Source organism: Ranitomeya imitator, chromosome 5, assembly GCF_032444005.1.
Source record: "Ranitomeya imitator isolate aRanImi1 chromosome 5, aRanImi1.pri, whole genome shotgun sequence".
NCBI classification, from domain to species: Eukaryota; Metazoa; Chordata; class Amphibia; order Anura; family Dendrobatidae; genus Ranitomeya; species Ranitomeya imitator.
This window is the reverse complement of record NC_091286.1, coordinates 379,286,554-379,313,390: the sequence shown is the minus strand read 5'-3', so window position 1 is coordinate 379,313,390 and position 26,837 is coordinate 379,286,554. Positions and strand designations below refer to the sequence as shown.

The window sequence follows — 26,837 nt, the reverse complement described above, 5'->3', positions numbered from 1 at the left end:
GCCAGCTGGAGGTAATTTTCCAGGGCTCTGGCAGTGCTCCTCCTGTTTCTCCTTGCAGAAAGGCTGAGGTAGCGGTCCTCCTACTGGGTTGTTGCCCTCCTACAGCCCCCTCCATGTCTCCTGGTAGCGCCTCCAGCCTCTGGACATGACGCTGGCAGACACAGCAAACCTTCTTGCCACAGCTTGCATTGATGTGCCATCCTCGATGAGCTGCACTACCTGAGCCACTTGTGTGTTGTAAAGTCAGTCTCATGCTATCACGAGTGTGAAAGCACAACCAACATTCAAAAGTGACCAAAACATCAGCCAGAAAGCATTGGTACTGAGATGTGGTCTGTGGTCCCCACCTGCAGAACCACTCCTTTTTATTGAGGGTGTCTTGATAATTGCCAATAATTTCCATCTGTTGTCTATTCCATTTGCACAACAGCATGTGAAACCGATTGTCAAACAGTGTTGCTTCCTAAGTGGACAGTTTGATTTCACAGAAGTTTGATTTACTTGTGGGTTTATATTCTGTTGTGTAAGTGTTCCCTTTATTTTTTTGAGAAGTGTATGTCAATCAGGAAATGTAACACACCTAAGTGATACACTTGGCTCTCACACAACTGTGGACAGAATGAAGGAGAACTGATCCAGTGGAGTGTGTATTTTCAGTTTATTCCATAATGAAGTTTGCCTGACTTCCACACCCACTGAGGATGTCTGAAAATGGGAACCATAACACCAATATGCAATCGTTCCGTGACATCTAAAACAGAACTACTTTCATTGTTCTTGTAGGGGAGTCCGTTCACTTCTAATGGGTTCACATTTTTTAAACCTATTATAATAGTGCAACCCACAAACTACATCATTCTGCCAGTCAAAATCAAGTTTCACTTATTGAGAAATGGTCATGAGGTCAATAGGACCATATCTACACAGGCAAAGAAATCAAACCATAGATGTCCATAATTCAAGTTATGTGTAATAATGAGAAATGGCACAGGAATTGAACACGCTTACTGAAATGTATATAATTTGTTGGTGATGACAGCTTCAAGACGCCTCCTGTATGGAGAAACTAGTTGCACACATTGCGCAGGTGTGATTATGGCCTCACACACCAAATCCTGACCGATGCGTGGACGCCTTCTATGAATTCTGGGCTTTAGTTCCATCCATATATTTTTCTATTGGATTCAGATCAGGTGATTGGCTGGGCCATTCTAGCAGCTTTATATTCTTTTCTCTGAAAGTAACAGTTTACCTGGCTCTTTGTTTGGGATCATTGTCTTGCATAAATGTCTACTCTCATTTTATCAATCCACATGCATTACTTATAGTTTTCTTTTTTTTTTTTTAAACAATTGCACCTGCTGATTCCAGGTCTTTCTGTAGCTCCCCACAGGTGGTCCTCGGCTCTCGGACAACTTATTTAATAATTCTTTTTACTCCTGTGTCTGAAATCTAGCAGGGAGCACCTGTGGCTGGTTTATGGTGAAAATGTCCTTTCCACTTCCTAGATTACGGCCCCAATTGTGATCATTGGAACCTTCAGTAGTTTAGAAATTCTTGTGTGACCAATGCCATCAGTAAGTTTTGCAACAATAAGGTTGCAAAGGTTTTGAGATAGGTCACTGGCTTTACCCATCATGAGATGCTTTTTTGCATGGCACCTTGGTATAGACACCTTTTTATAGGCCATCGATTGAACTAGCTGATATTTTTCACTATGTGGCATGACTTTCCATGGCTTTTTGCACCTCTTTCTTCATGTGTTCAATACTTTTTCCATGTGTCATTTCTCATTATTACACATACCTTAATTTGTGGACATCTATGGTTTGATTTCTTTTCCTGTGTGGATTGGATGGGTTGTTACCAACATCTGGTGAGAATTTCATGTCAATAGCACCTTTAGAGATATATTTACTTACAACATTGTTTACGAGTTCACTATATGTATGTATGCATGCATGCATGCATGCATGTACACATACACAAACATTGGGGAAAATAAGTATTTCATTCACTGCCGATTTTGCAAGTTTTTCCACCTACAAAGAATGGAGAGGTCTGTAGAAACACTTCAACTGTGGAGAGACAGAATATTATTAAAAAACAAAACAAAATGTATATATGTATTATTTTTACATAATTTCCCTTTTATTGCAAGAAAAGTATTTGATACAATAGAAAAATAGGGATTTTTGTGTGTACTCACCGTAAAATCCTTTTCTCCGAGCCACTCATTGGGGGACACAGGACCATGGGTGTTATGCTGCTGTCACCAGGAGGCTGACACTAAGCTGAGACAAAAAAAGGTTAGCTCCTCCCCTGCAGTATACACCCTCATGCTGGCTTCCAGAGACCCAGTTCAGTGCAAAAGCAGTAGGATATTAACAACAAAATATCAAATAACATTAGAGTATAACATGTCAACAAAACAGTCAAAAACTAAGAAAGGTAACGAGCCGAAAGGCTACCAGGGTGGGTGCTGTGTCCCCCAATGAGTGGCTCGGAGAAAAGGATTTTACGGTGAGTACACACAAAAATCCCTATTTCTCCTTCGCCACATTGGGGGACACAGGACCATGGGACGTCCCAAAGCAGTCCCTGGGAGGGAAACAATACAACCAAATAACTCCATGTACCATCTGACTACAAATGCGCAACGGCCGCTTGCAGAATACGTCTGCCAAGGGCCGCGTCCGCAGAGGAGTGAATGTGGACATTGTAGTGCTTTGTGAAAGTATGCAGGCTGGACCACGTAGCAGCCTTGCACACCTGCTCCGCTGTAGCCTGGTGCCGGATGGCCCAGGAAGCACCCATCGACCGAGTGGAGTGTGCTCTAATCCCCGCCGGGATAGGACTGCCCCTGACCCGATAGGATTCCTGGATAGCAGATCGAATCCATCTGGCTATCGTGGCTTTAGACGCAGCCAAACCCTTTCTGTGACCCTCCGGGAGCACGAAAAAGGGCGTCCGATTTTCTGAAATGAGCCGTTCTGGAAATGTACCTCCTAAGAGCCCGCACCACGTCCAGGGTATGAAGGGCCTGTGTTTTGGCTGCGGGCAAAAAGAGGGAAGAATGATGTCCTCGTTAAGGTGAAAAGATGATACCACCTTAGGGAGAAAGGCCGGAGAAGGACGTAGGACTACCTTGTCCTGAAGGAAGGCAAGAAAAGCAGCCCGGCAGGATAAAGCAGCCAATTCTGAGACCCGTCTGATAGACGTTACGGCTACGAGGAAGGAAACCTTCCAGGAGAGGACAGAAAGCGGAACGTCCTGAAGGGGTTCAAATGGAGGTTCCTGAAGAACCCCCAGGACCAAGTTGAGATCCCAGGTCTCTAACGGCATTCTGTAGGGGGGTACCACATGGGAGACCCCCTGAATGAAAGTCTTGACCTGAAGGTTGGTAGCGATCCTGCGTTGGAACAACACGGATAACGCTGAGATCTGACCCTTGAGGGAACTCGGTGCCAAGCCGGAATCCAACCCGGACTGAAGGAAATCCAAGATGCAAGGGATTGAGAAGACTAGTGGAGGGTGACCTCGGAGCCTGCACCATGAAAAGGTCTTCCAGGCGCGGTGGTAAATGGAAGCGGAAGACGCCTTGCGAGCGCTTAGCATGGTGGGAATGACCTGCTGAGAGAAACCAGCTCGAGGTAGAATCCAGGTTTCAACAGCCACGCCGTTAAACGTAGGGCCCCTGAGCTCTGGTGGCAGATCGGTCCTTGGCGAAGCAGGTCTGGACGGTCTGGTAACCGCCAGGGAACGTCGGCTACGAGCTGAACGAGCTCCGTGTACCAAGCGCGACGTGGCCAATCTGGGGCGACCAGAACTCCCTCCGTCTTGATCTTTCGGATCACCTTCGGCAGTAAGGGAAGAGGAGGAAACACGTATGGGAGTTGAAACTGAATCCAAGGGAATATCAGCGCGTCCACTCCGATGGCCTGAGGATCCCGAGAACGCGCAATGAAGTTGTGGACCTTGGCGTTCAATCTGGACGCCATCAGATCCACGTCCGGGGTCCCCCAGCGAAGGCAGATCTGTCGAAAAACCTCTGGATGGAGTTCCCACTCCCCCGAGGCCAGGCCCTGGCGGCTCAGAAAGTCCGCCGCCCAGTTTTCGACTCCCGGAATGTGCACCGTGGAAATGGTGGAATGGTTGGTTTCGGCCCAACGAAGAATGTGGGAGACCTCCTGCATCGCCGCCCTGCTGCGGGTACCCACCTGGTGGTTGATGTAAGCCACCGCTGTGACGTTGTCCGATTGGACTCGTATCGGGTGACCCGCAAGCAGGGCGTGAAAGCGACTCAGAGCAAGCCTGATCGCACGAATCTCCAGAATGTTGATAGGGAGCCTCGACTCCCGAACAGTCCAATGGCCCTGGGCAGAGTGGTGAAGAAACACCGCACCCCAGCCGAGGAGACTGGCGTCGGTAGTTAGCACTAACCAGCGGATCGGGAGAAAGGACTTCCCCTGGAGAAGAGATGGACCCAGGGTCCACCATACAAGAGATTGTCTGACACGCGGAGACAACGGGCTAGGACGGTCGAGAGATGAGAGACTCCTGTCCCAATTGTCCAGCAGAGCCTGCTGCAGGGGACGGAGATGGAGTTGAGCGAAAGGCACCGCTTCGATTGCTGCGACCATTTTTCCCAGGATCTTCATAGCGAACCAGATGGGTCGCGGGCGAGGATGGCAGAGAGTCCGGGCTCCTTGCTGAAGCGCTTGGGCCTTGGACCGAGGAAGCAAGACTAGACCCCTTGAAGTGTCCAGGATCATTCCCAGAAAGGAGATGCGTCGGGCAGGAACGGGGGAGGACTTGCTCAAGTTGATCAACCAGCCCAGGCGTGAAAGTGAATCCAAGGTAATGAGGACGCTTGCCTCGCAGGCCTGAAAAGACGGACTCATTATGAGGAGGTCGTCCAAGTAAGGTAAGACGACCACTCCTCGCGAATGAAGGATGGCCATGACGGCCGCCATGACGTTTGTGAATACCCTGGGTGCCGTGGCAAGACCGAAGGGTAAGGCCGTGAACTGGAAATGGTCCTCTAGAACGGCAAAGCGGAGGAACCTTTGATGTGGCGGGAATATTGGAATGTGAAGATAGGCATCCTTGATGTCTATCGATGCCAAGAATTCCCCCCCTTTCCATCGAGGCGATGACCGACCTGAGCGATTCCATCCTGAAGTGTCGTACTTTTACGCACTTGTTCAGGAGCTTCAGATCCAAAATGGGGCGCACCTTCCTGTCCTTCTTTGGCACGACGAAGAGGTTTGAATAGAAACCTTTGAACCTCTCGTGTTCCGGGACCGGAACGATGACCCCGCTCTGGCGGAGGGAGTGAATGGCGCAAAGGAGGGCGCGAGCCTGAGCTCCCGAACTGGGGAGACGAGAGGGAAAAAAACGAGTTGGAGGGGGAGCGGAGAACTCTATTTTGTAGCCAGACGACACCAGATCCCTGACCCATTCGTCGTGAACGACGGAGAGCCAAGCTTGCTGAAAAAGAAGTAGGCGTCCGCCTACTCTGGTGGTGTCGACTGGCGCCGTTCCCGAGTCATTGAGAAGGGAATCTGGGAGGTCTAGAACCTCGGGTCCTGGGCTGCCTAGGCTTTCCTCTCCAGGCCGGATTTGGCCTGAAAGAGGGACGAACGTCTCTGTCTGAGCGAGCGGATCGGTCCGATCTGGAGAAACCGGCAGGATTGGACCAGGCTGGGCTGGTACGAAAGGGCCGAAATAGAAAAAATGGCTGGCGCTGGAAAGCCGCCTTGGGCCTCTGTTGTGGAAGGAACTTGCTCTTTCCCCCTGTAGCGTCGGAAATAAGCTGGTCTAGCTTTTCACCAAAAAGACGCCCGCTCTGAAAAGGGAGAGAAATCAGAGATTTTTTAGAGGAGGAATCTGCGCGCCACTCTCTGAGCCAAATAGCCCTTCGGATAGTGATGGCGTTTGAGGCCGCCAAGGCTGCGCAATTCGCTGCATCGAGGGATGCGTACATCACGTAATCACCGGCCATGGCAATCTGTTTAGCAAGGTCCGCCATTTCAGCCGGGAGATCCTGATCATGAATGGATTTCGCTAGAGCATCCGCCCAGGAAACCATTGCCTTGGCCACCCAAGCCGCGGCGAAGGAGGGAGATAGGGAAGAACCTGAGGCTTCGTACACTGAGCAAGCTAGGGAATCTAGCTGGCGTTCAGTGGGACTCTTAATCGTAGCGCCCTCCGGAACGGATAGGAGCGTTTTGGAAGCAAGGCTCGAGACCGGAGGATCTACTAGTGGGGGATCCGTCCAGTCTTTCACGAGATCTGCTGAAAAAGGATACTTCGAAACCAGGTCCTTTTTTCCCGTGAAACGCTTATCCGGACGCTCCCTGTGTCGCCTGACTATCTCAAGAAAATCTGGGTGAGAGGCGAAAGTCTTATGAGAACGTTTGGTTCTGGTAAAGGAGACTGCGTGGTCCGGAGCAGCATTAGAGTCATCGTCCACTTTAAGTGCATGATTGACTGCTACAATGAGGGAGTCAACCGTAGATCTAAACTCCGGAGCCTCCGGGTCTAAGGATACATCAGACTCATATTCAGAGTTGTGAACGCTGCGAGCCCCCAAAGAGGGTGAGCGAGAGTTGGAGCTGCCAGAAGCTGAGTGGCGAGGTGAGCGCTCAGGAGAGGTAGTGCGGATCCGTTTTCTGGATGACCGTGCCTCTTTCCGTAGAGAGCGGCCCCTGCTGGCCGACGATTCCCCTGATACGGAGGGATCTCTTAACACCTGTAACGGATTGCCTCGTTCCCCAGGAGGGTTCTGAATGGATTTGATGGCATTGGCTAAAAAGTCCACGGACTGTGAAAGCGACGCGACCCACGCGGGGGGACTGGGTACACCGGAGTCGGTGGCGGTGGAGGGCTCCTGGGCACATGGGGCATCGCAGGCGGAGCAGAGGGGAGAGCTCTGAGGCCGAGGAAGTGGAGCCTGGCAGGTGGTACACGCAGAAAAAAAAGGTAGTATGCACCTTAGAAGACTTTTTAGACTTTGACTGGGACATGGTGTACCCTAATGTAAGAATAGACCAGGGTCTAAATCTAAGGAAGCGAGGGCGGCGCTGCAGGGGAGAACCTGACGTGGTCTCCTTACCCGAGGTCCTGTGTCCCACAGAGAGAGAGAGGAGAGGCGGCGACGGTGCTGGTGACAGACGGAGAAAAAACGCTGCACGTGCGGCTGGAGAGCAGGAGCTTGCGGCGTGCAGAAGAACGATCCAAGATGGCCGCCGAGAATGGGGGAAGGAGATCTCGCAGAGAGCGAGAAGCGCCAGGACCAAGGGGCGGCGCCGAATAATGACGCGTAATGGGGGGCGGAGCCTATCAGGAAGCGGCCTGTGCTAGGCCGAAGCCGGGGACTAAATTTTCGGCTTCGGCCCGGCGCGCGGCCGCTGATGGCCGGAATGTAACAGGCCCAGAAAAAAAGGTGTGCCACCCTAAGAGAGAGCCCTCCGGACCGCAGAGCCGGCGACACCCCCCCCTCCCCGAGACACTTACCCCGATGGAGCCACAAGGGGCCTGAATGAACCATGGTGAGGAGTGCCTGGGTGAAGACAGGGACGGTGCAGGGGTTGGGAAGCCTCCATCCACCAACCCCAGAAGGGGGGTGGAGAGGAACCGTCCACCACCTGTATCAGCCGCATAAACAGTGGTGATGCAGTGTGGGCTGCACGGACGCCACAGGGAGTAGTGCCTCTGTACAGCCGAGGGCGAAGCCTGGTGGACAGGGCAGATGTCCGGCAATAAAAAGGCCTGGCTGCAGAGGAGGATACTGGAGGTAAAACACCAGTGCTCGTCTGTACTTAGAGGGGAGATTGGTGCCCGGGAAAGGGCCCGTCGCCCAAAAGGGTCAGCTCAGGCAGTGGCTCCCACGTCGCAGGAGAGGATACGGAGAGGTGAAACTCCCGTGCTCGCCTGTTGTTGGTTCGGGGGAGATTGGAACATGAAAGAATCCGTCGCCCCCTTCGTCCGGAATAGAAAGATTAAAAATCAGTGTGCCTCCTACGGACACTAAGCTTGAACTGGGTCTCTGGAAGCCAGCATGAGGGTGTATACTGCAGGGGAGGAGCTAACCTTTTTTTGTCTCAGCTTAGTGTCAGCCTCCTGGTGACAGCAGCATAACACCCATGGTCCTGTGTCCCCCAATGTGGCGAAGGAGAAATAGAACTTAAAGCAAACCTGTCAGCAAAATCCTGCTAACTAAACTACAGGCATTGTCAGGTTGGCAGTATTAAACTGATTAAAATGATACCTGGGGTGGAGAAATCAGTCTTGTGGTTCTTGTCTAATCAGTGTTAGAAGTTTTCAGTTAATGATATACTCGTGCTACAGAGTGGCCTGTGGGCAGAGTCTTATCTTGGTGCTCTAGGCCAGAAAAATCAAGAAGAGCACCAAGATAAGACTCTGCCTACAGTCCCGCCCCAAAGCAGGAGAATCTCATTAACTGAAAACTTCTAACAATGATTACACAAAATATATAACAAACTTGGCACTCGGTACCTGAAAAGCAGAGGTTCCTTTTATTATGCATCCAAAAAAATGTTATGAATGTTTTCGGTCCGGCATAGGACTTTCATCAGATCAATTCTAAACATAAGCTGGATGTGAAGGAACTGAGAACCACGGACCGCGGTTCTCAGCACTCTTCCATTGCAACGTCGTTGCCTCTACCCCTAGCGCTTTATGAGCCACGCGGTACCAAGCAGCAGTTCAGCTTATCCCTTCTATAGCAGACTCAGTGCCCCGATGCACCTTTGCGTATAAGGTCATTCCTTCACATCCAGCTTATGTTTAGAATCGATCTGATGAAGGTCCTATGCTGGACCGAAAACGTTCATAACATTTTTTTGGATGCATAATAAAAAGGAACCTCTGCTTTTCAAGTACCGAGTGCCAAGTTTGTTATATATTTTATATTGACGGGTTGGATACCTGACTCGTGCACCAACAGCACCACAATCCTCGAGTGCCGTGTTTCTCTAAACCAATGATTACACAAAAACCACAAGACAAATTTCTTCACCTCAGGTATCATTTTAAATCAGTTTAACAATGGCAACATGACAAGGTCTGTAGTTTCCTGAGCGAAATCCTGCTGACAGGTTCACTTTAATATTTGGTACAGAAACCTTTGTTTGCACTTACAGAGGTCAGACTTTTCCTGTAGTCCTTGACCAAATTTGCACACACTGCAGCAGTGTTTTGGCCCGCTCCTCTACAGATCTTCTCCAGATCTTTAAGGTTTTTAGAGCCGTCACTGTGCAACATTGAGTTTCAACTCCCTCCAAAGATTTTCTATTGGTTTCAGGTCTGGAGACTGCCCAGGCCACTCCAGGACCTTGAAATGCCTCTTACGGAGCCACTGCTTAGTTGCCATGGCTGTGTGTTTCGGGTCATTGTCATGCTGAAAGACCCAAACACGATGCATCTTCAATGATCTTACTGAGGGAAGGAGGTTGTTGGCAAAAATCTTGTGATACATAAAACCATGCCATCCTCCCAATGCTGTGCAGTCATCCTGTCCCCTTTGCAGAAAAGCATCCCCAAAGTATGATGTTTTCCTCACCATGCTTCACAGTTGGGACAGTGTTTGTGGTTTTGTACTCATCCTTCTTCCTCTAAACATGGAGAGTGGTGCAGATACCAAAAAGTTCTATTTTGGTCTCATCTAACCTTCTCCAATGCCTCCTCATGGTCACTGGCAATCTCCAAATGGGCCTAGATATGTGCTGGTGTGAGCAGGAGGACTTTGCGTGCCCTATTTTAATCCATGATGGCGTAGGGTGTTACCAATGGGAATTTTTGAGACTGTGGTCGCAGCTCGCTTCAGGTCATTGACCAGGTCCTCCCGTGTAGTTATGGACAGATTCCTGACCTTTCTCAGAATCATCCTTACCCCACGAGGCAAGATCCTGCATGAAGCCCCAGACCAAGGAAGATTGACAGTCATCGTGTGTTTCTTACATTTTCTAATAATTGAGCCAACAGGCGCCATTAATACAGCTAATGAGTACAGAGTAGGACGGGTGCTAAAAGAAAAACTAACAGGTCTGTGAGAGACAGAATTCTTACTGGTTGGTAGGTGATCAAATACTTATTTCATGCACTAAAATGCAATTTAAAGGGAACCTGTCACCCCCAAAATCGAAGATGAGCTAAGCCCACCGGCATCAGGGGCTTATCTACAGCATTCTGTAATGCTGTAGATAAGGCCCTGATGTATCCTGAAAGATGAGAAAAAGAGGTTATATTATACTCATCCAGGGGCGGTCCTGCTGCAGTACGGGTCCGAGGGGAGTCGCGGTCCGGTCTAGCGCCTCCCATTTTCTTGTCTTCACGCCGCAGGCGTACTTTGTCTGTCCTGTTGAGGGCAGAGCAAAGTACTGCAGTGCGCAGGGAAAGGTCAGAGAGGCCGGCGCCTGCGTAGTGCAGTACTTTGCTCTGCCCTCAACAGGGCAGACAAAGTACGCCTGCGCTGGAGCCGCAGTGTGAAGACAAGAAGAGGACGTCATCGTAAGAAGGTGGGAGGCCCCAGACCATGACGCCCATCGGACCTGGACCGCAGCGGGACCGCCCCTGGGTGAGTATAATTCAACCTCTTTTTCTCATCTTTCAGGATACAACGGGGGCTAATCTACAGCATTACAGAATGCTGTAGATAAGTCCCTGATGCCGGTGGGCTTAGCTCATCTTCGATTTTGGGGGTGACAGGTTCCCTTTAATTATGTAAAAATCATACAATGTGATTTTCAGTTTTTTTTTTTTCTGTAGATCCTATCTCTCACAGGTGAAGAGTACCTATGATAAAAAGTACAGACCTCTCCATTCTTTGTAGGTGGTAAAACTTGCAAAATCAGCAGTGTATCAAATACTTATTGTTGTCACTGATACACAGATATACACATACACTACAGTGTGACTTATCGGGGTGAAGAATTCTTATATAGGAAAGTATTTACCAATTTTGTTGCTGCTAGTATGCACCACTTCTGAGTCTTCGGCATTCTGCTGTTTTAGCCTTTGTAGATACTTGTCGGCCAAATATTTAAAGACTGTAATACAACATTTGTTGTGTTAATAGAAGCATAATGCGTATAATCCACAGGGAGTGAAATATACAATGTAAAGCTGAAAGGAAGGCGACAACTTGCCTTCAGTGACATTTAGATCTTCTTTAACCGACGTTCTGTAAAATCGCAGCTTTAACCTTTTCGCTAGACCCTCTGCTTCTTCACTGTGGTTAATAGAAGAAAAAGAGAAGTCACAGTATAAAGTATTATGGAGGCAGCACAATCACCAGTCAGTAATTTATTACATTATAGTTATCAGAATGAAATTAGAAGAACCAAAAAAAGAATAAACTAAAAAACACCTTTATGACAAAGTAAAAATGAAACAAAGGGAATCGGTCACCAGGTTTTTGCCACCTAGTCTGGAAGCCGCATGATGTAGGAAAAGATCAAGGCTGTGGAGTCGGTAAGCCAAACCTCCGACTCCTCAATTTCCTGGACTCTGACACCACAGCACTGGTCACTACTGAGCATGTACATAAAGTGCAGCACAGATTCATCTCAACTAAAAGCCAAGATCCTCAGATCAAGAACAGAACAGACATTTATAGGACATTTCATAATACTGACTCCGACCCCACAGCACTGGTCACTACTGAGCATGTACATAAAGTTCAACTCCGATTCATCTCCACTAAAAGCTCAGATCCTTAGATCAGGAACAGAACAGACATTTATAGGACATTTCATAACAGCGGCTCCGACTCCCAGCACTGCCTCACGACTGAGCATGTACATAAAGTGCAGCACGGATTAATCTCAACTAAGAGCCGAGACCCTTACATCAGGAACAGAACAGACATTTATAGGATATTTCATAACAACGACTCTGACCCCACAGCACTGCCTCACTACTGAGCATGTGCATAAAGTGCAGAACAGATTAATCTCAACTAAAAGCCCAGATCCTTACATCAGGAACAGAACAGACATTTATAGGATATTTCATAACACTGGCTCCGACTCCCAGCCCTGCCTCACTACTGAGCATGTACATAAAGTGCAGCACAGATTCATCTCAACTAAATCCCCAAATCCCCAGATCAAGAACAGACATTAATAGGACATTTCATAACTTCCCCAAATTATTATGAAAATCTTTATAGCACATCCTGCACTACTGTACCTAATGTATTATATATTTTATGAGTCAAGAGTTGGTCCATTTTATACAGACTCCAATTCCACCACCGTGAAAAAAAAAAAAAAAAAAAAAAGAGTCCCTGATTTTATGATTCCAGGGATTTGTCACTTACTAGGCTGCTTGCTGCAGTTTTGATCAAATCACTATCACTAGAGGATTAGTAAACCTGCTGACATGTAGTCCTCCATATTCTTAAGCTCTGTATAACCCTGACCCCATCACTGATTGGCAGCTTTCTGCCTATACACAGTGCGCACAGAAAGCTACCAGTGATGACAGGGTAATACAGAGATTATCATTCAGAGAATTCATGGTTTCCTCAAATGGGTTAGCCAAACCTTGCAACGGTGTACCTTTCAAAACATGGGAAAAGCATTTTTAAAACAGGAAAAAAAAAACAACAAACAAATTTAAAAAAACAAACAAACAAAAAAAAAAACCAACACCCACTGCAACAAGCTGGATACAACACATTATTGAGGCATGAGCTATAGCGCCACCAGCTGGCACAGGTTACACTATGAACGAACAACCCAACATTCAAGACTTTCCCTGCAATAACAATTATTATTTCAACCAAAACATAAAAAGGCATTAACAAAGCATGGCATAATACTATGGTGAGGGGGCGGAGGTCACACTGCCATTTGCCACTCCGCTACATAGTCTGTGTGGCTTAGACGATGGGTGGATAATTAGTCCAGCAACAGGGATGCTGCAGAACTCATCAGAATGTTAAAAACCTATTCCTGGACGGCAGTTCCAGAATTTTACAATATCATATTATTTGATAGATGAAGGGATAAGTGTGTGTATATAAAAGACTTTTCAGTCTAGGGTAGCGGGGCATGAAGAAGCCGTGGGAATATACCTAATATATACATATTTATTATGATATCAGTTTTTGGTGCCAGAAAGAAAAATGAATCGGGTGGCAAAAAAGAGAAAAAAAAAGTGTAAAAACTCACAACAAACCTACACATACACAAAGGCAATGATGAATTGGGCCACAGTCCTTGGTCGTTTTTTCTAAGTATGTTTTCTAGGACACGCCGGGGCATTTCAGAGTAAAACATTCCCAGCTGCAGGGACGCCGTACAGTAGTGTTCAAATAGCAGTGTGTTCAAAAACAAGGGGATAATCACAAAATCTTTATACCAGTGTTTATTTCCAGGATTGGGAATATTGCACAAGGTTTTATAATTCAAAACATGAAGAAAAATGTATATACAATTTTTAAACTACAGAAAATAAAAAATAAAAATTGAGCTGTTCTAAACAATAGTGTCTGCATTTGTCTGTACAAACTCACAATACGCACTATTTTTGTGGATTTAGCATTCCTGAGAATCACTAACCTAATATTCAGTTGCATATCCACAGTTTTTAGAACTGCTTCACATCTATGTTGCATAGAGTCAACCAACTTCTGGCACCTGTCAACTGTTATTCCAGCCCAGGATGCTTGGACTACATCCCACAATGTTTTGGCAATTCTTGGCTTTGCCTCAAACGGAATTTTAAATGTCACTCCACAAGTGTTCTATCGGATTAAGGGGTGGGGATTGGGCTGGTCACTCCATAATCTCAATTTTCTTGGTCTGGAACCAAGATTTTGCTCTTTTACTGGCGTGTTTAGGATTGTGGTCTAGGACATATCCTCTTCAGCGTGAGGAAACATGACCGCTTCACGTATTTTAATATATGCAAACTGGTCCATATTATTATTGGTCTTTGTGATACCCCGCCCCGCTTTTTTCCACCTGGTTTATGTTTTTCTCCCCTTATTTATATTTGTTATGTGATAATTTTATGATTAATAAAAATTACGTTTATCATGATTTTTTCAGTTGTGCATTATGTTATAGGTTTGGTACATTTCTTAAATGCATGCTTTATATTTACTTTTCTATATATATGTATTCATGTGCCAATATGACTTATACCAAAAACCGTGAATAATCTGGTCATATTGGACACTACTGTATGTGATCCATGCTGCATGTCACTAGAGTAGCATGTCTCCTCTCCTGCCAGCTTCCTTGCACCTCATTCTGCAGGCAGCTACGTACATACAGTCATGGCCAAAAGTATTGACACCCCTGCAATTCGGTCAGATAATACTCATTTTCTTCCTGAAAATGATTGCAAACACAAATTGTTTTGCATTATCTTAATTTAATTTGTCTTAAATGAAAAAACACAAAAAGAATCGTCCCAAAGCCAAATTGGATATAATTCCACACCAAACATAAAAAAGGGGGTGGACAAAAGTATTGGCACTGTTCGACAAATCATGTGATGCTTCTCTAATTTGTGTAATTAACAGCACCTCTAACAGGTCAACAGCCAACAGGTGTTGGCAATAACTAAATCACACTTGCAGCCAGTTGACATGGATTAAAGTTGACTTAACCGCTGTCCTGTGTCCTTGTGTGTACCACATTGAGCATAGAGAAAAGAAAGAAGACCAAAGAACTGTCTGAGGACTTGAGAAACCAAATAGTGAGGAAGTATGAGCAATCTCAAGGCTACAAGTCCATCTTCAAAGACCTGAATGTTCCTGTGTCTACCGTGTGCAGTGTCATCAAGAAGTTTAAAGCCCATGGCACTGTGGCTAACCTCCCTAGATGTGGATGGAAAAGAAAAATTGACAAGAGATTTCAACCCAAGATTGTGCGGATGTTGGATAAAGAACCTCGACTAACATCCAAACAAGTTCAAGCTGTCCTGCAGTCCGAGGGTACAACAGTGTCAACCCGTACTATCCATCGGCATCTGAATGAAAAGGGACTGTATGGTAGGAGACCCAGGAAGACCCCACTTCTAACCCCAAGACATAAAAAAGCCAGGCTGGAGTTTGCCAAAACTTACCTGAAAAAGCCTAAAACGTTTTGGAAGAATGTTCTCTGGTCAGATGAGACAAAAGTAGAACTTTTTGGGCAAAGGCATCAACATAGAGTTCACAGGAGAAAAAAAAGAGGCATTCAAAGAAAAGAACACGGTCCCTACAGTCAAACGTGGCGGAGGTTCCCTGATGTTTTGGGGTTGCTTTGCTGCCTCTGGCACTGGACTGCTTGACCGTGTGCATGGCATTATGAAGTATGAAGACTACCAACAAATTTTGCAGCATAATGTAGGGCCCAGTGTGAGAAAGTTGGGTCTCCCTCAGAGGTCATGGGTCTTCCAGCAGGACAAAACACACTTCAAAAAAGCACTAGAAAATGGTTTGAGAGAAAGCACTGGAGACTTCTAAGGTGGCCAGGAATGAGTCCAGACCTGAATCCCATAGAACACCTGTGGAGAGATCTAAAATGGCAGTTTGGAGAAGGCACCCTTCAAATATCAGGGAGCTGGAGCAGTTTGCCAAAGAAGAATGGTCTAAAAATCCAGCAGAGCATTGTAAGAAACTCATTGATGGTTACCGGAAGCGTTTGTTCGCAGTTATTTTGGCTAAAGGTTGTGCAACCAAGTATTAGGCTGAGGGTGCCAATACTTTTCTCTCCCCCATTTTTGGAGTTTTGTGTGAAATGATCAATGTTTTGCTTTTTGCTTCTTTCTCTTTTGTGTTTTTTTCATTTAAGACAAATTAAATGAAGATAATAATACCAAATAATTTGTGTTTGCAATCATTTTCAGGAAGAAAATGAGTATTATCTGACAGAATTGCAGGGGTGTTAATACTTTTGGCCATGACTGTATAGGTTGAGAAGTAAAACAAGATGACATTTTTTTAAGTAGCTAATGCAAAAGTGATTATTTTGCTAAATAATAATATGCTCCCAAAGATGTCCATGTATTTTAACTTTCACATTTGAATAGCCCGTTTATGTGAATGTGACCCTCACTTGAATGGGGCTTAGGTACAATAACAGACAACATTAATAGACAAGAACGGTGCCATTATTGTGACTTACTTCTTAATAACGGTGTCGTCCAGCAGGTCGATCTTATTCTGAACAAGAACTGTGGGAATATCTCCAACTTCAGCCATTACCTTCTCTTTCCAGCTGGGTACCGCTTCAAATGACTCCCGATCCGTTGTAGAAAATACCAGCACACAGGCTTGGGCACCTTGGAAATAACACATCGCTCCATTACTGATGAATCACAGTGTCCACAGCACACGAAATCAGGAAAATGTCTCATACTGGCTCCCACAGCAGAAGCTATAGTGGGGGAGATGTGTCAAGCTTAAAGAAGTTGGACACTACTTGGAGAACTTCTCATACCCCACCCTTGGCCCCGATAAAGAAAAATAAATAAAAAAGGATTATACTCCCTTCTCGTGCGGGCGCTGTTCCCAGTGTCGGCACTCGCTCTCTCTGGGGCTCCTGTACTGTTGTTGGCACGAGATGCCGGCGCCCAATCAGTGTTGGCGTCACTGTCCCCGCCTCCTGTCGAATTGAGCAGGAAAAGGAAGTCCGAGATCAGCAGCAGCCCGGACTTCCTCTTCATTTGTCTGAAGGTGGTGACAGTGACGCCAGCGTCAAAACAACCACAATGAACCACAGGAGGCTGTACAAGCTTTAGTATTTTATGAGGGCCAGACATTTTTATCAAGACGGAGGGTGTCCTAGTAGTGGACAACCCCTTTAACCCCTTAATGACCGCCAATACGTCTTTTAACTGACCTGAGATATAAGAGAATAGCCTCCCCATACAGGTAACAATCCCGCAGCTGTCGGCTGTCCACTATAGCTGACAACTTGCTACATTAGCCACGATCAGTGTTTGCACCATCCAACTCTGTTTAACCCCTTAGATGCTGCTTTCAATAGTGACTACATCATTATAAATGGTTAACAGAGTGTGGGGGCTTCCTCTTTATCCCCATTGGTGCCCTCAGATCATCATTTTGTGGTCCTGATGTTTGCCATGGCAATTCATGACCAAATAGCGGCCTTAGAGTCTGACGGCTGTAGTAATCTGTTCAGAAGTTAGAGGCATTTAGGTGGTAAAAATACACTTTTCCATTTCTGTCATACCACTTTGCATTAATTCCTGAAAAGCAACTGAAGGGTTCATAAACTACCTGACAGCAGTTTTCAATATATCAGGGGGTGCTGTTTTTAAAATGGTATCACTTTTTGGGGTTTCCCAATATATGAGACCAGTAAACGCACTTTAAACATGGATAGGTCCCTAAAAAATAAATGCTGTAAATTTCCTTGAAAAAAAATGAAAAATTACTGCTACATTTTTAAACCTCCTAAAATGCTTACAAAATAAAATAACATTTTACAAATGGTGCTGATGTAAGGCAGACATGAGGGAAATGTTAATTTATTCATGTTTTGCTGTGGTATGACTATCTGGATTAAAGGGATAATCATTCAAAGATTGAAAATTGCAAATTTTTTAACATTTTTCTCAAATTACTAACATTTTTTATAAGTAAACACAAAACAAATCGACCTAAAATTTACAATTATCATAAAATATAATGTGTCTTGAAAAAAACAAATCTCAAAAACACTTAGATTTGTTGAAGCGTTGCAGAGTTATTACCACATAAAGTGACACTGGTCAGATTTCAAAAATTTGGCTCCGTCACTAAGTTAATGCACTGGAATTTCTACGGAACAAGTCTCATGACCATATTTCTTACTGGACGGTGGCCCGAATCGAACGCATCGGGTATTCTAGAATATGTATGCGTAGTGTATAGCACAGCCCACGTAGTACATTGCGCAGCCCACGTAGTACATTGCGCAGCCCACGTAGTACATTGCGCAGCCCACGTAGTACATTGCGCAGCCCACGTAGTACATTGCGCAGCCCACGTAGTATATTGCGCAGCCCAAGTTGTATATTGCCCAGCCCACGTAATATATTGCCCAGCCCACGTAGTATATTGCGCAGTCCGCGTAGTATATTGCGCAGCCCGCGTAGTATATTGCATAGCCCACGTAGTATATTGCACAGCCCACGTTGTATATTGCATAGCCTACGTAGTATATTGCACAGTCCATGTAGTATATTGGACAGCCCACGCAGTCTATAGCAACGTGGGCACCATATCCCTGTTAAAAAAAAGAATTAAAATAAAAAATAGTGATATACTCACCCTCCGTTGGCCCCCCGGATCGAAGCGGTTACAGACGCTCCTCGTGCACTGCGGTCTGAAGAGTGCATTGCGGTCTCGCGAGATGATGACGTAGCGGTCTCGCGAGTCCGCACATCATCATTTCGCGAGACCGCAATGCATGGAGCGGTCACTGGGGCGTCGTGAGGAGCGTCGGTAACCGCTTCGATCCGGGGGGCCAACGGAGGATGAGTATATAACTACTAGCTATTGAACCCGTTCTACGCCCGGGTGGCGAGCATTTATATTGGTATATTGTCTCCATCCTGGTAGGTGCTGCTCCATCCTGCGTCCCCATCCTGTCATGCGCTGCTCCATCCTGCGTCCCCATCCTGTCATGCGCTGCTCCATCCTGCGTCCCCATCCTGTCATGTGCTGCTCCATCCTGCGTCCCCATCCTGTCATGCGCTGCTCCCATCCTGCGTCCCCATCCTGTGATGCGCTGCTCCCATCCTGTGATGCGCTGCTCCCATCCTGCGTCCCCATCCTGTCATGTGCTGCTCCATCCTGCGTCCCCATCCTGCGTCCCCATCCCGTCATGCGCTGCTCCATCCTGCGTCCCCATCCTTATGTGCTGCTGCATCCTGCGTCCCCATCCTTATGTGCTGCTGCATCCTGCGTCCCCATCCTTATGTGCTGCTCCATCCTGCGTCCCCATCCTTATGTGCTGCTCCCATCCTGCGTCCCCATCCTTATGTGCTGCTCCATCCTGCGTCCCCATCCTTATGTGCTGCTGCATCCTGCGTCCCCATCCTTATGTGCTGCTGCATCCTGCGTCCCCATCCTTATGTGCTGCTGCATCCTGCGTCCCCATCCGTATGTGCTGCTCCATCCTGCGTCCCCATCCTTATGTACTGCTGCATCCTGCGTCCCCATCCTTATGTGCTGCTGCATCCTGCGTCCCCATCCTTATGTTCATGCTGCATCCTGCATCCCCATCCTTATGTGCTGCTGCATCCTGCGTCCCCATCCTTATGTGCTGCTGCATCCTGCGTCCCCATCCTTATGTGCTGCTCCATCCTGCGTCCCCATCCTTATGTGCTGCTGCATCCTGCGTCCCCATCCTTATGTACTGCTGCATCCTGCTTTCCCATCCTTATGTGCTGCTGCATCCTGCGTCCCCATCCTTATGTTCATGCTGCATCCTGCGTCCCCATCCTTATGTTCATGCTGCATCCTGCGTCCCCATCCTTATGTTCATGCTGCATCCTGCGTCCCCATCCTTATGTGCTGCTCCATCCTGCGTCCCCATCCTTATGTGCTGCTCCATCCTGCGTCTCCATCCTTATGTGCTGCTGCATCCTGCGTCCCCATCCTTATGTGCTGCTCCCATCCTGCGTCCCCATCCTTATGTACTGCTGCATCCTGCGTCCCCATCCTTATGTGCTGCTGCATCCTGCGTCCCCATCCTTATGTTCATGCTGCATCCTGCGTCCCCATCCTTATGTGCTGCTGCATCCTGCGTCCCCATCCTTATGTGCTGCTGCATCCTGCGTCCCCATCCTTATGTGCTGCTGCATCCTGTGTCCCCATCATTATGTGCTGCTCCCATCCTGCGTCCCCATCCTTATGTTCATGCTGCATCCTGCGTCCCCATCCTTATGTGCTGCTGCATCCTGCGTCCCCATCCTTATGTGCTGCTGCATCCTGCGTCCCCATCCTTATGTTCATGCTGCATCCTGCGTCCCCATCCTTATGTGCTGCTGCATCCTGCGTCCCCATCCTTATGTTCATGCTGCATCCTGCGTCCCCATCCTTATGTTCATGCTGCATCCTGCGTCCCCATCCTTATGTTCATGCTCCATCCTGCGTCCCCATCCTTATGTGCTGCTCCATCCTGCGTCCCCATCCTTATGTGCTGCTCCATCCTGCGTCCCCATCCTTATGTGCTGCTGCATCCTGCGTCCCCATCCTTATGTGCTGCTGCATCCTGCGTCCCCATCATTATGTGCTGCTCCCATCCTGCGTCCCCATCCTTATGTTCATGCTGCATCCTGCGTCCCCATCCTTATGTGCTGCTGCATCCTGCGTCCCCATCCTTATGTTCATGCTGCATCCTGCATCCCCATCCTTATGTGCTGCTGCATCCTGCGTCCCCATCCTTATGTGCTGCTGCATCCTGCGTCCCCATCCTTATGTGCTGCTCCATCCTGCGTCCCCATCCTTATGTGCTGCTGCATCCTGCGTCCCCATCCTTATGTACTGCTGCATCCTGCTTTCCCATCCTTATGTGCTGCTGCATCCTGCGTCCCCATCCTTATGTTCATGCTGCATCCTGCGTCCCCATCCTTATGTTCATGCTGCATCCTGCGTCCCCATCCTTATGTTCATGCTGCATCCTGCGTCCCCATCCTTATGTGCTGCTCCATCCTGCGTCCCCATCCTTATGTGCTGCTCCATCCTGCGTCTCCATCCTTATGTGCTGCTGCATCCTGCGTCCCCATCCTTATGTGCTGCTCCCATCCTGCGTCCCCATCCTTATGTACTGCTGCATCCTGCGTCCCCATCCTTATGTGCTGCTGCATCCTGCGTCCCCATCCTTATGTTCATGCTGCATCCTGCGTCCCCATCCTTATGTGCTGCTGCATCCTGCGTCCCCATCCTTATGTGCTGCTGCATCCTGCGTCCCCATCCTTATGTGCTGCTGCATCCTGTGTCCCCATCATTATGTGCTGCTCCCATCCTGCGTCCCCATCCTTATGTTCATGCTGCATCCTGCGTCCCCATCCTTATGTGCTGCTGCATCCTGCGTCCCCATCCTTATGTGCTGCTCCCATCCTTATGTTCATGCTGCATCCTGCGTCCCCATCCTTATGTGCTGCTGCATCCTGCGTCCCCATCCTTATGTTCATGCTGCATCCTGCGTCCCCATCCTTATGTTCATGCTGCATCCTGCGTCCCCATCCTTATGTTCATGCTCCATCCTGCGTCCCCATCCTTATGTGCTGCTCCATCCTGCGTCCCCATCCTTATGTGCTGCTCCATCCTGCGTCCCCATCCTTATGTGCTGCTGCATCCTGCGTCCCCATCCTTATGTGCTGCTGCATCCTGCGTCCCCATCATTATGTGCTGCTCCCATCCTGCGTCCCCATCCTTATGTTCATGCTGCATCCTGCGTCCCCATCCTTATGTGCTGCTGCATCCTGCGTCCCCATCCTTATGTTCATGCTGCATCCTGCGTCCCCATCCTTATGTTCATGCTGCATCCTGCGTCCCCATCCTTATGTTCATGCTCCATCCTGCGTCCCCATCCTTATGTGCTGCTCCATCCTGCGTCCCCATCCTTATGTGCTGCTGCATCCTGCGTCCCCATCCTTATGTGCTGCTGCATCCTGCGTCCCCATCATTATGTGCTGCTCCCATCCTGCGTCCCCATCCTTATGTTCATGCTGCATCCTGCGTCCCCATCCTTATGTGCTGCTGCATCCTGCGTCCCCATCCTTATGTGCTGCTCCCATCCTTATGTTCATGCTGCATCCTGCGTCCCCATCCTTATGTGCTGCTGCATCCTGCGTCCCCATCCTTATGTTCATGCTGCATCCTGCGTCCCGATCCTTATGTTCATGCTGCATCCTGCGTCCCCATCCTTATGTTCATGCTCCATCCTGCGTCCCCATCCTGTTATGTGCTGCTCCATCCTGCGTCCCCATCCTTATGTGCTGCTCCATCCTGCGTCCCCATACTGCCTCTGACCCGCTCGGCGCCGAGTGCTGGGGGGCCTGAGCAGGCGGGGACACCGGCGCGCTGTGGGGGTCAGGTGCCAGTATCGCCGCCAGCTCAGGCCCCCCCAGCACTTACTATACTCACCTGTCCGGCGTTCCATCGCTGAGCGCCGCCATCTTCCCGGTCTCCTGGCTGTGACTGTTCAGTCAGAGGGCGGCGCCGGCGCACATTAAGCGCGTCATCGCGCCCTCTGAACTGAAGGTCACAGGCCGAAGACTGGGAAGATGGCGCCGCTCAGCGATGGAACGGAGACAGGTGAATATAGGCCGATACTCACCCTCCTGGCGGTCCCTGCTTCTGCGGTGGAGATCGCGGTGTGCGTTCAGTGTGAACGCACACCGCGATCTCCCGGGAGCGTCGCTCTGTGAGGCCCAGACTGCGCCGGCGCTTGCGCAGTCTATAGAGGCTTCGGACAGAGTGACGCTCCCAGCGTTATATTATAGATTTTTTTTTTTATTGTTTTTAACATTAGATCTTTTTACTATTCATGCTGCATAGGCAGCATGAATAGTAAAAAGTTGGTCACACAGGGTTAATAGCAGCGTTAACCGAGTGCGTTACACCGCGGTCAACGCTGCCATTAACCCTGTGTGAGCGCTGACTGGCTGACTGGAGGGGAGTATGCGGGCGCCGGGTACTGCCTGCGAGGAGGAAGGAGCGGCCATTTTCTTCCAGACTGTGGCTGTCGCTGATTGGTCGCGGCAAAACAGCCACGACCAATCAGCGACTTAGATTTCCATGACAGACAGAGGCCGCGACCAATGAATATCCGTGACAGAAAGAAGGACAGACAGAATGACAGACAGAAAGACGGAAGTGACCCTTAGACAATTATATAGTAGATGTGTTTTAGACACTTGGCCTGGTTTCACACTTGCGTAGGGCAGAGCTGCGTACTTCCTCCATTAAGCCCCGCCTACTGCCGCACCTCATCCATTCAGCTCCACCTATATCTGCATGTGTCCTGCGTACCTCTAACATTGGGTACTCAGGCCATGCGGATGTATGCTGATGCGTTCGCATACGTTGTTTTAACGCTGCGCCGAACGCAACATGTTGCATTTTGTGGCGGTCAGCGCAGTGTCAAAATGACACATACGGACACATCCGCATGGCCTGCGTACCCAATGTTAAAGAGGTACGCAGGACACATGCAGATATAGGCGGAGCTGAAGAGGTGCAGCAGTGGGCAGGGCTTAGTGGAAGAAGTATGCGGCCCTCCACAGCTCTGCCCTACGCAAGTGTGAAACCAGCCTTAAGCTCTCTGTCTGACAAATAGATATGCCCTAATGTAAGGCACTGAGCACCAACATTTTGGCTCAAAGATCAAGCACAAAGCATGCCAGTAGTCACTTTCAGATGACAGGAGAACCCATTTGAGGCCTGAATGAGAACCCCTTTAATGCCTGAATGATACCCATGCTAATCATATTGGACATATATGTAAAAGGATCAAGAAAAGACACCCACCCGAAATATTCTAATATATTAATTATACAAGTTTTAAATTCTTACTGGTGTCAATGGAGACAAATGGAAAAAAAACACTCGGATTATCAGAAGTAAAACAACAAGAGAACCAAACAGACACGGTTTGAACAGTGAGTTCAGAATACCAGGACAAAAAATGTATAGGTAAGAATTGTCTTTATTGAACAGTACAAGTGTGAGTGGTGGCATGGAAGGAGCGCACAATAAATAAAAAAAAATATAAATAAATCAAGTAAAAAAAAAAAGAACACCGCAACAAATGTTGAAAAAAAAAAAAAAAAAACGTAGAAAGAAATTCACTGTAACCTGTGTGTCATCTCCTCCTGTATATAGTATATACCTGTGTGTCATCTCTCCTGTATATAGTATATACCTGTGTGTAATCTCCTCCTGTATTAGACCGCGTTCACACGTTATTTGATCAGTATTTTTACCTCAGTATTTGTAAGCTAAATTGGCAGTCTGATAAATCCCCAGCCAACAGGAAGCCCTCCCCCTGACAGTATATATTAGCTCACACATACACATAATAGTCAGGTCATGTGACTGACAGCTGCCGTATTTCCTATATGGTACATTTGTTGCTCTTGTAGTTTGTCTGCTTATTAAATCAGATTTTTATTTTTGAAGGATAATACCAGACTTGTGTGTGTTTTAGGGCGAGTTTCATGTGTCAAGTTGTGTGTGTTGAGTTGCATGTGGCGACTTTTGTGAGAGGAGTTTTGTGTGGCGACATGCGTGTAGCAATTTTTTGTGTGTCGAGTTGCATGTGACAGGTTAGTGTAGCAAGTTGTGTGCAGTAAGTTTTGCGGATAGCGAGTTTTGCGCGTGGCGAGTTTTATGTGTGGTGCGTTTTGAGTATGTGCAAGTTTTGTGTGTTGCAACTTTTGTGCATGTGGCAATTTTTCCACATGTGCAAGTTTTGCGTGTGGCGAGTTTTCCATGAGGTGAGTTTTGCACGTGTGGCGAGTTTTGCGTGAGCCTAGTTTTGCATGTGGCGAGTTTTGAGCGGCGACTTTGAGTTTTGACTATTATGTGGTGAGGTTGGTGTATGTGTGGTGAAATGTGTGCTGAGGGTGGTATATGTGTTCAAGGACGTGGTAGTGTGTGGCGCTTTTTGTTTGTGTGTTCATATCCCCGTGTGTGGCGAGTATCCCATGTCGGGGCCCCACCTTAGCAACTGTACGGTATATACTCTTTGGCGCCATCGCTCTCATTCTTTAAGTCCCCCTTGTTCACATCTGGCAGCTGTCAATTTGCCTCCAACACTTTTCCTTTCACTTTTTCCCCCATTATGTAGATAGGGGCAAAATTGTTTGGTGAATTGGAAAGCGCGGGGTTAAAATTTCACCTCACAACATAGCCTATGACGCTCTCGGGGTCCAGACGTGTGACTGTGCAAAATTTTGTGGCTGTAGCTGCGACGGTACAGATGCCAATCCCGGACATACACACATACATACACATGGGGAAAAAGTGAAAGGAAAAGTGTTGGAGGCAAATTGACAGCTGCCAGATGTGAACAAGGGGGACTTAAAGAATGAGAGCGATGGCACCAAAGAGTATATACCGTACAGATGCTAAGGTGGGGCCCCGACATGGGATACTCACCACACACGGGGATATGAACACACACACAAAAGGCGCCACACACTACCACGTCCTTGAACACATACCACCACACATACACCAACTTCGCCACATAAAAGTTGAAACACAAAAGTCGCCGCTCAAAACTCGCCACATGCAAAACTAGACTCACACAAAACTCGCCACACGTGCAAAACTCACCTCATGGAAAACTCGCCACACGCGGAAAAATTGCTACATGCACAAAAGTTGCAACACATGCAAAAGTTGCCTCACTCAAAACTTGCACATACTCAAAACGCACCGCACATAAAACTCGCCACGCGCAAAACTCGCCATGCGCAAAACTTGCTGCACACAACTTGCTACACTAACCTGTCACATGCAACTCGACACACAAAAAGTTGCTACACGCATGTCGCCACACAAAACTCATCTCACAAAAGTCGCTACATGCATGTCACCACATGCAACTCAACACACACAACTTGACACATGAAACTCGCCCTAAAACACACACAAGTCTGGTATTATCCTTCAAAAATAAAAATCTGATTAATAAGCAGACAAACTACAAGAGCAACAAATGTACCATATAGGAAATACGGCAGCTGTCAGTCACATGACCTGTCTATTATGTGTATGTGTGAGCTAATATATACTGCCAGGGGGGAGGGCTTCCTGTTGGCTGGGGATTTATCAGGCTGCCAATTTAGTACTATATACAAGTGAGATGACACACAGGTATATACTATATACAGGAGGAGATGACACACAGGTATATACTATATACAGGAGGAGATGACACACAGGTATATACCATATACAGGAGGAGATGACACACACACACATATATACTATATACAGGGGAGATGACAGGTATATACTATATACAGGAGGAGATGACATACAGGTATATACTATATACAGGAGGAGATGACATCCTGGTATATACTATATACAGGGGAGATGACATACAGGTACATACTATATACAGAGGCGATGAGACACAGGTATATACTATATACAGTGGAGATGACACAGGTATATACTATATACAGGAGGAGAGGACACACAGGTATATACTTTATACAGGAGCAGATGATACACAGGTATATACTTTATACAGGAGATGACTTACAGGTACATACTATATACAGAAGGAGATGACACAGGTATATACTATATACAGGGGAGATGACATACAGGTATATACTATATACAGGAGATGACATACAGGTATATACTATATATAGGAGATGACATACAGGTATATACAGAAGAGATGACATACAGGTATATACTATATACAGGAGATGACATACAGGTATATACTATATATAGGAGATGACATACAGGTATATACAGAAGAGATGACATACAGGTATATAATATATACAGGAGGAGATGACACATGGGTATATACAATATACAGGAGAAGATGACATACAGCAGGTATATACTATTTACAGGGGAGATGGCATACAGGTATATACTATATACAAGAGAAGACATACAGGTGTATAATATATATAAGGGAGATGACAAACATGTATATACTGAGGTGAAAATGAGGGGTGTGAGGTGAAAATGAAAAGGTGTGAGTGCAAAATGAGAGTGAGGGAAAATAGTGGAGTGATCGGAAAATGACAGATGTGAGGTCGAAATGACAAGTGTTAGGGGGGAATGAGAGGAGTGAGGGGGAAAA

General features: G+C 47.3%; 1 protein-coding gene across 1 annotated transcript in view; it reads right to left on the bottom strand.

The window, feature by feature from the left end:
- RAB23 (RAB23, member RAS oncogene family) overlaps window positions 1–26,837 on the bottom strand; it is a 67,695-nt gene that overhangs the window by 8,384 nt on the left and 32,474 nt on the right. The window contains exons 4-6 of the mRNA XM_069726723.1: window positions 16,155–16,311; window positions 11,175–11,257; window positions 10,983–11,075 (exon numbers count right to left, since the gene is read on the bottom strand). Coding sequence (XP_069582824.1) covers window positions 10,983–11,075; window positions 11,175–11,257; window positions 16,155–16,311 — 333 coding nt within the window. The remainder of the gene's footprint in view (window positions 1–10,982; window positions 11,076–11,174; window positions 11,258–16,154; window positions 16,312–26,837) is intronic.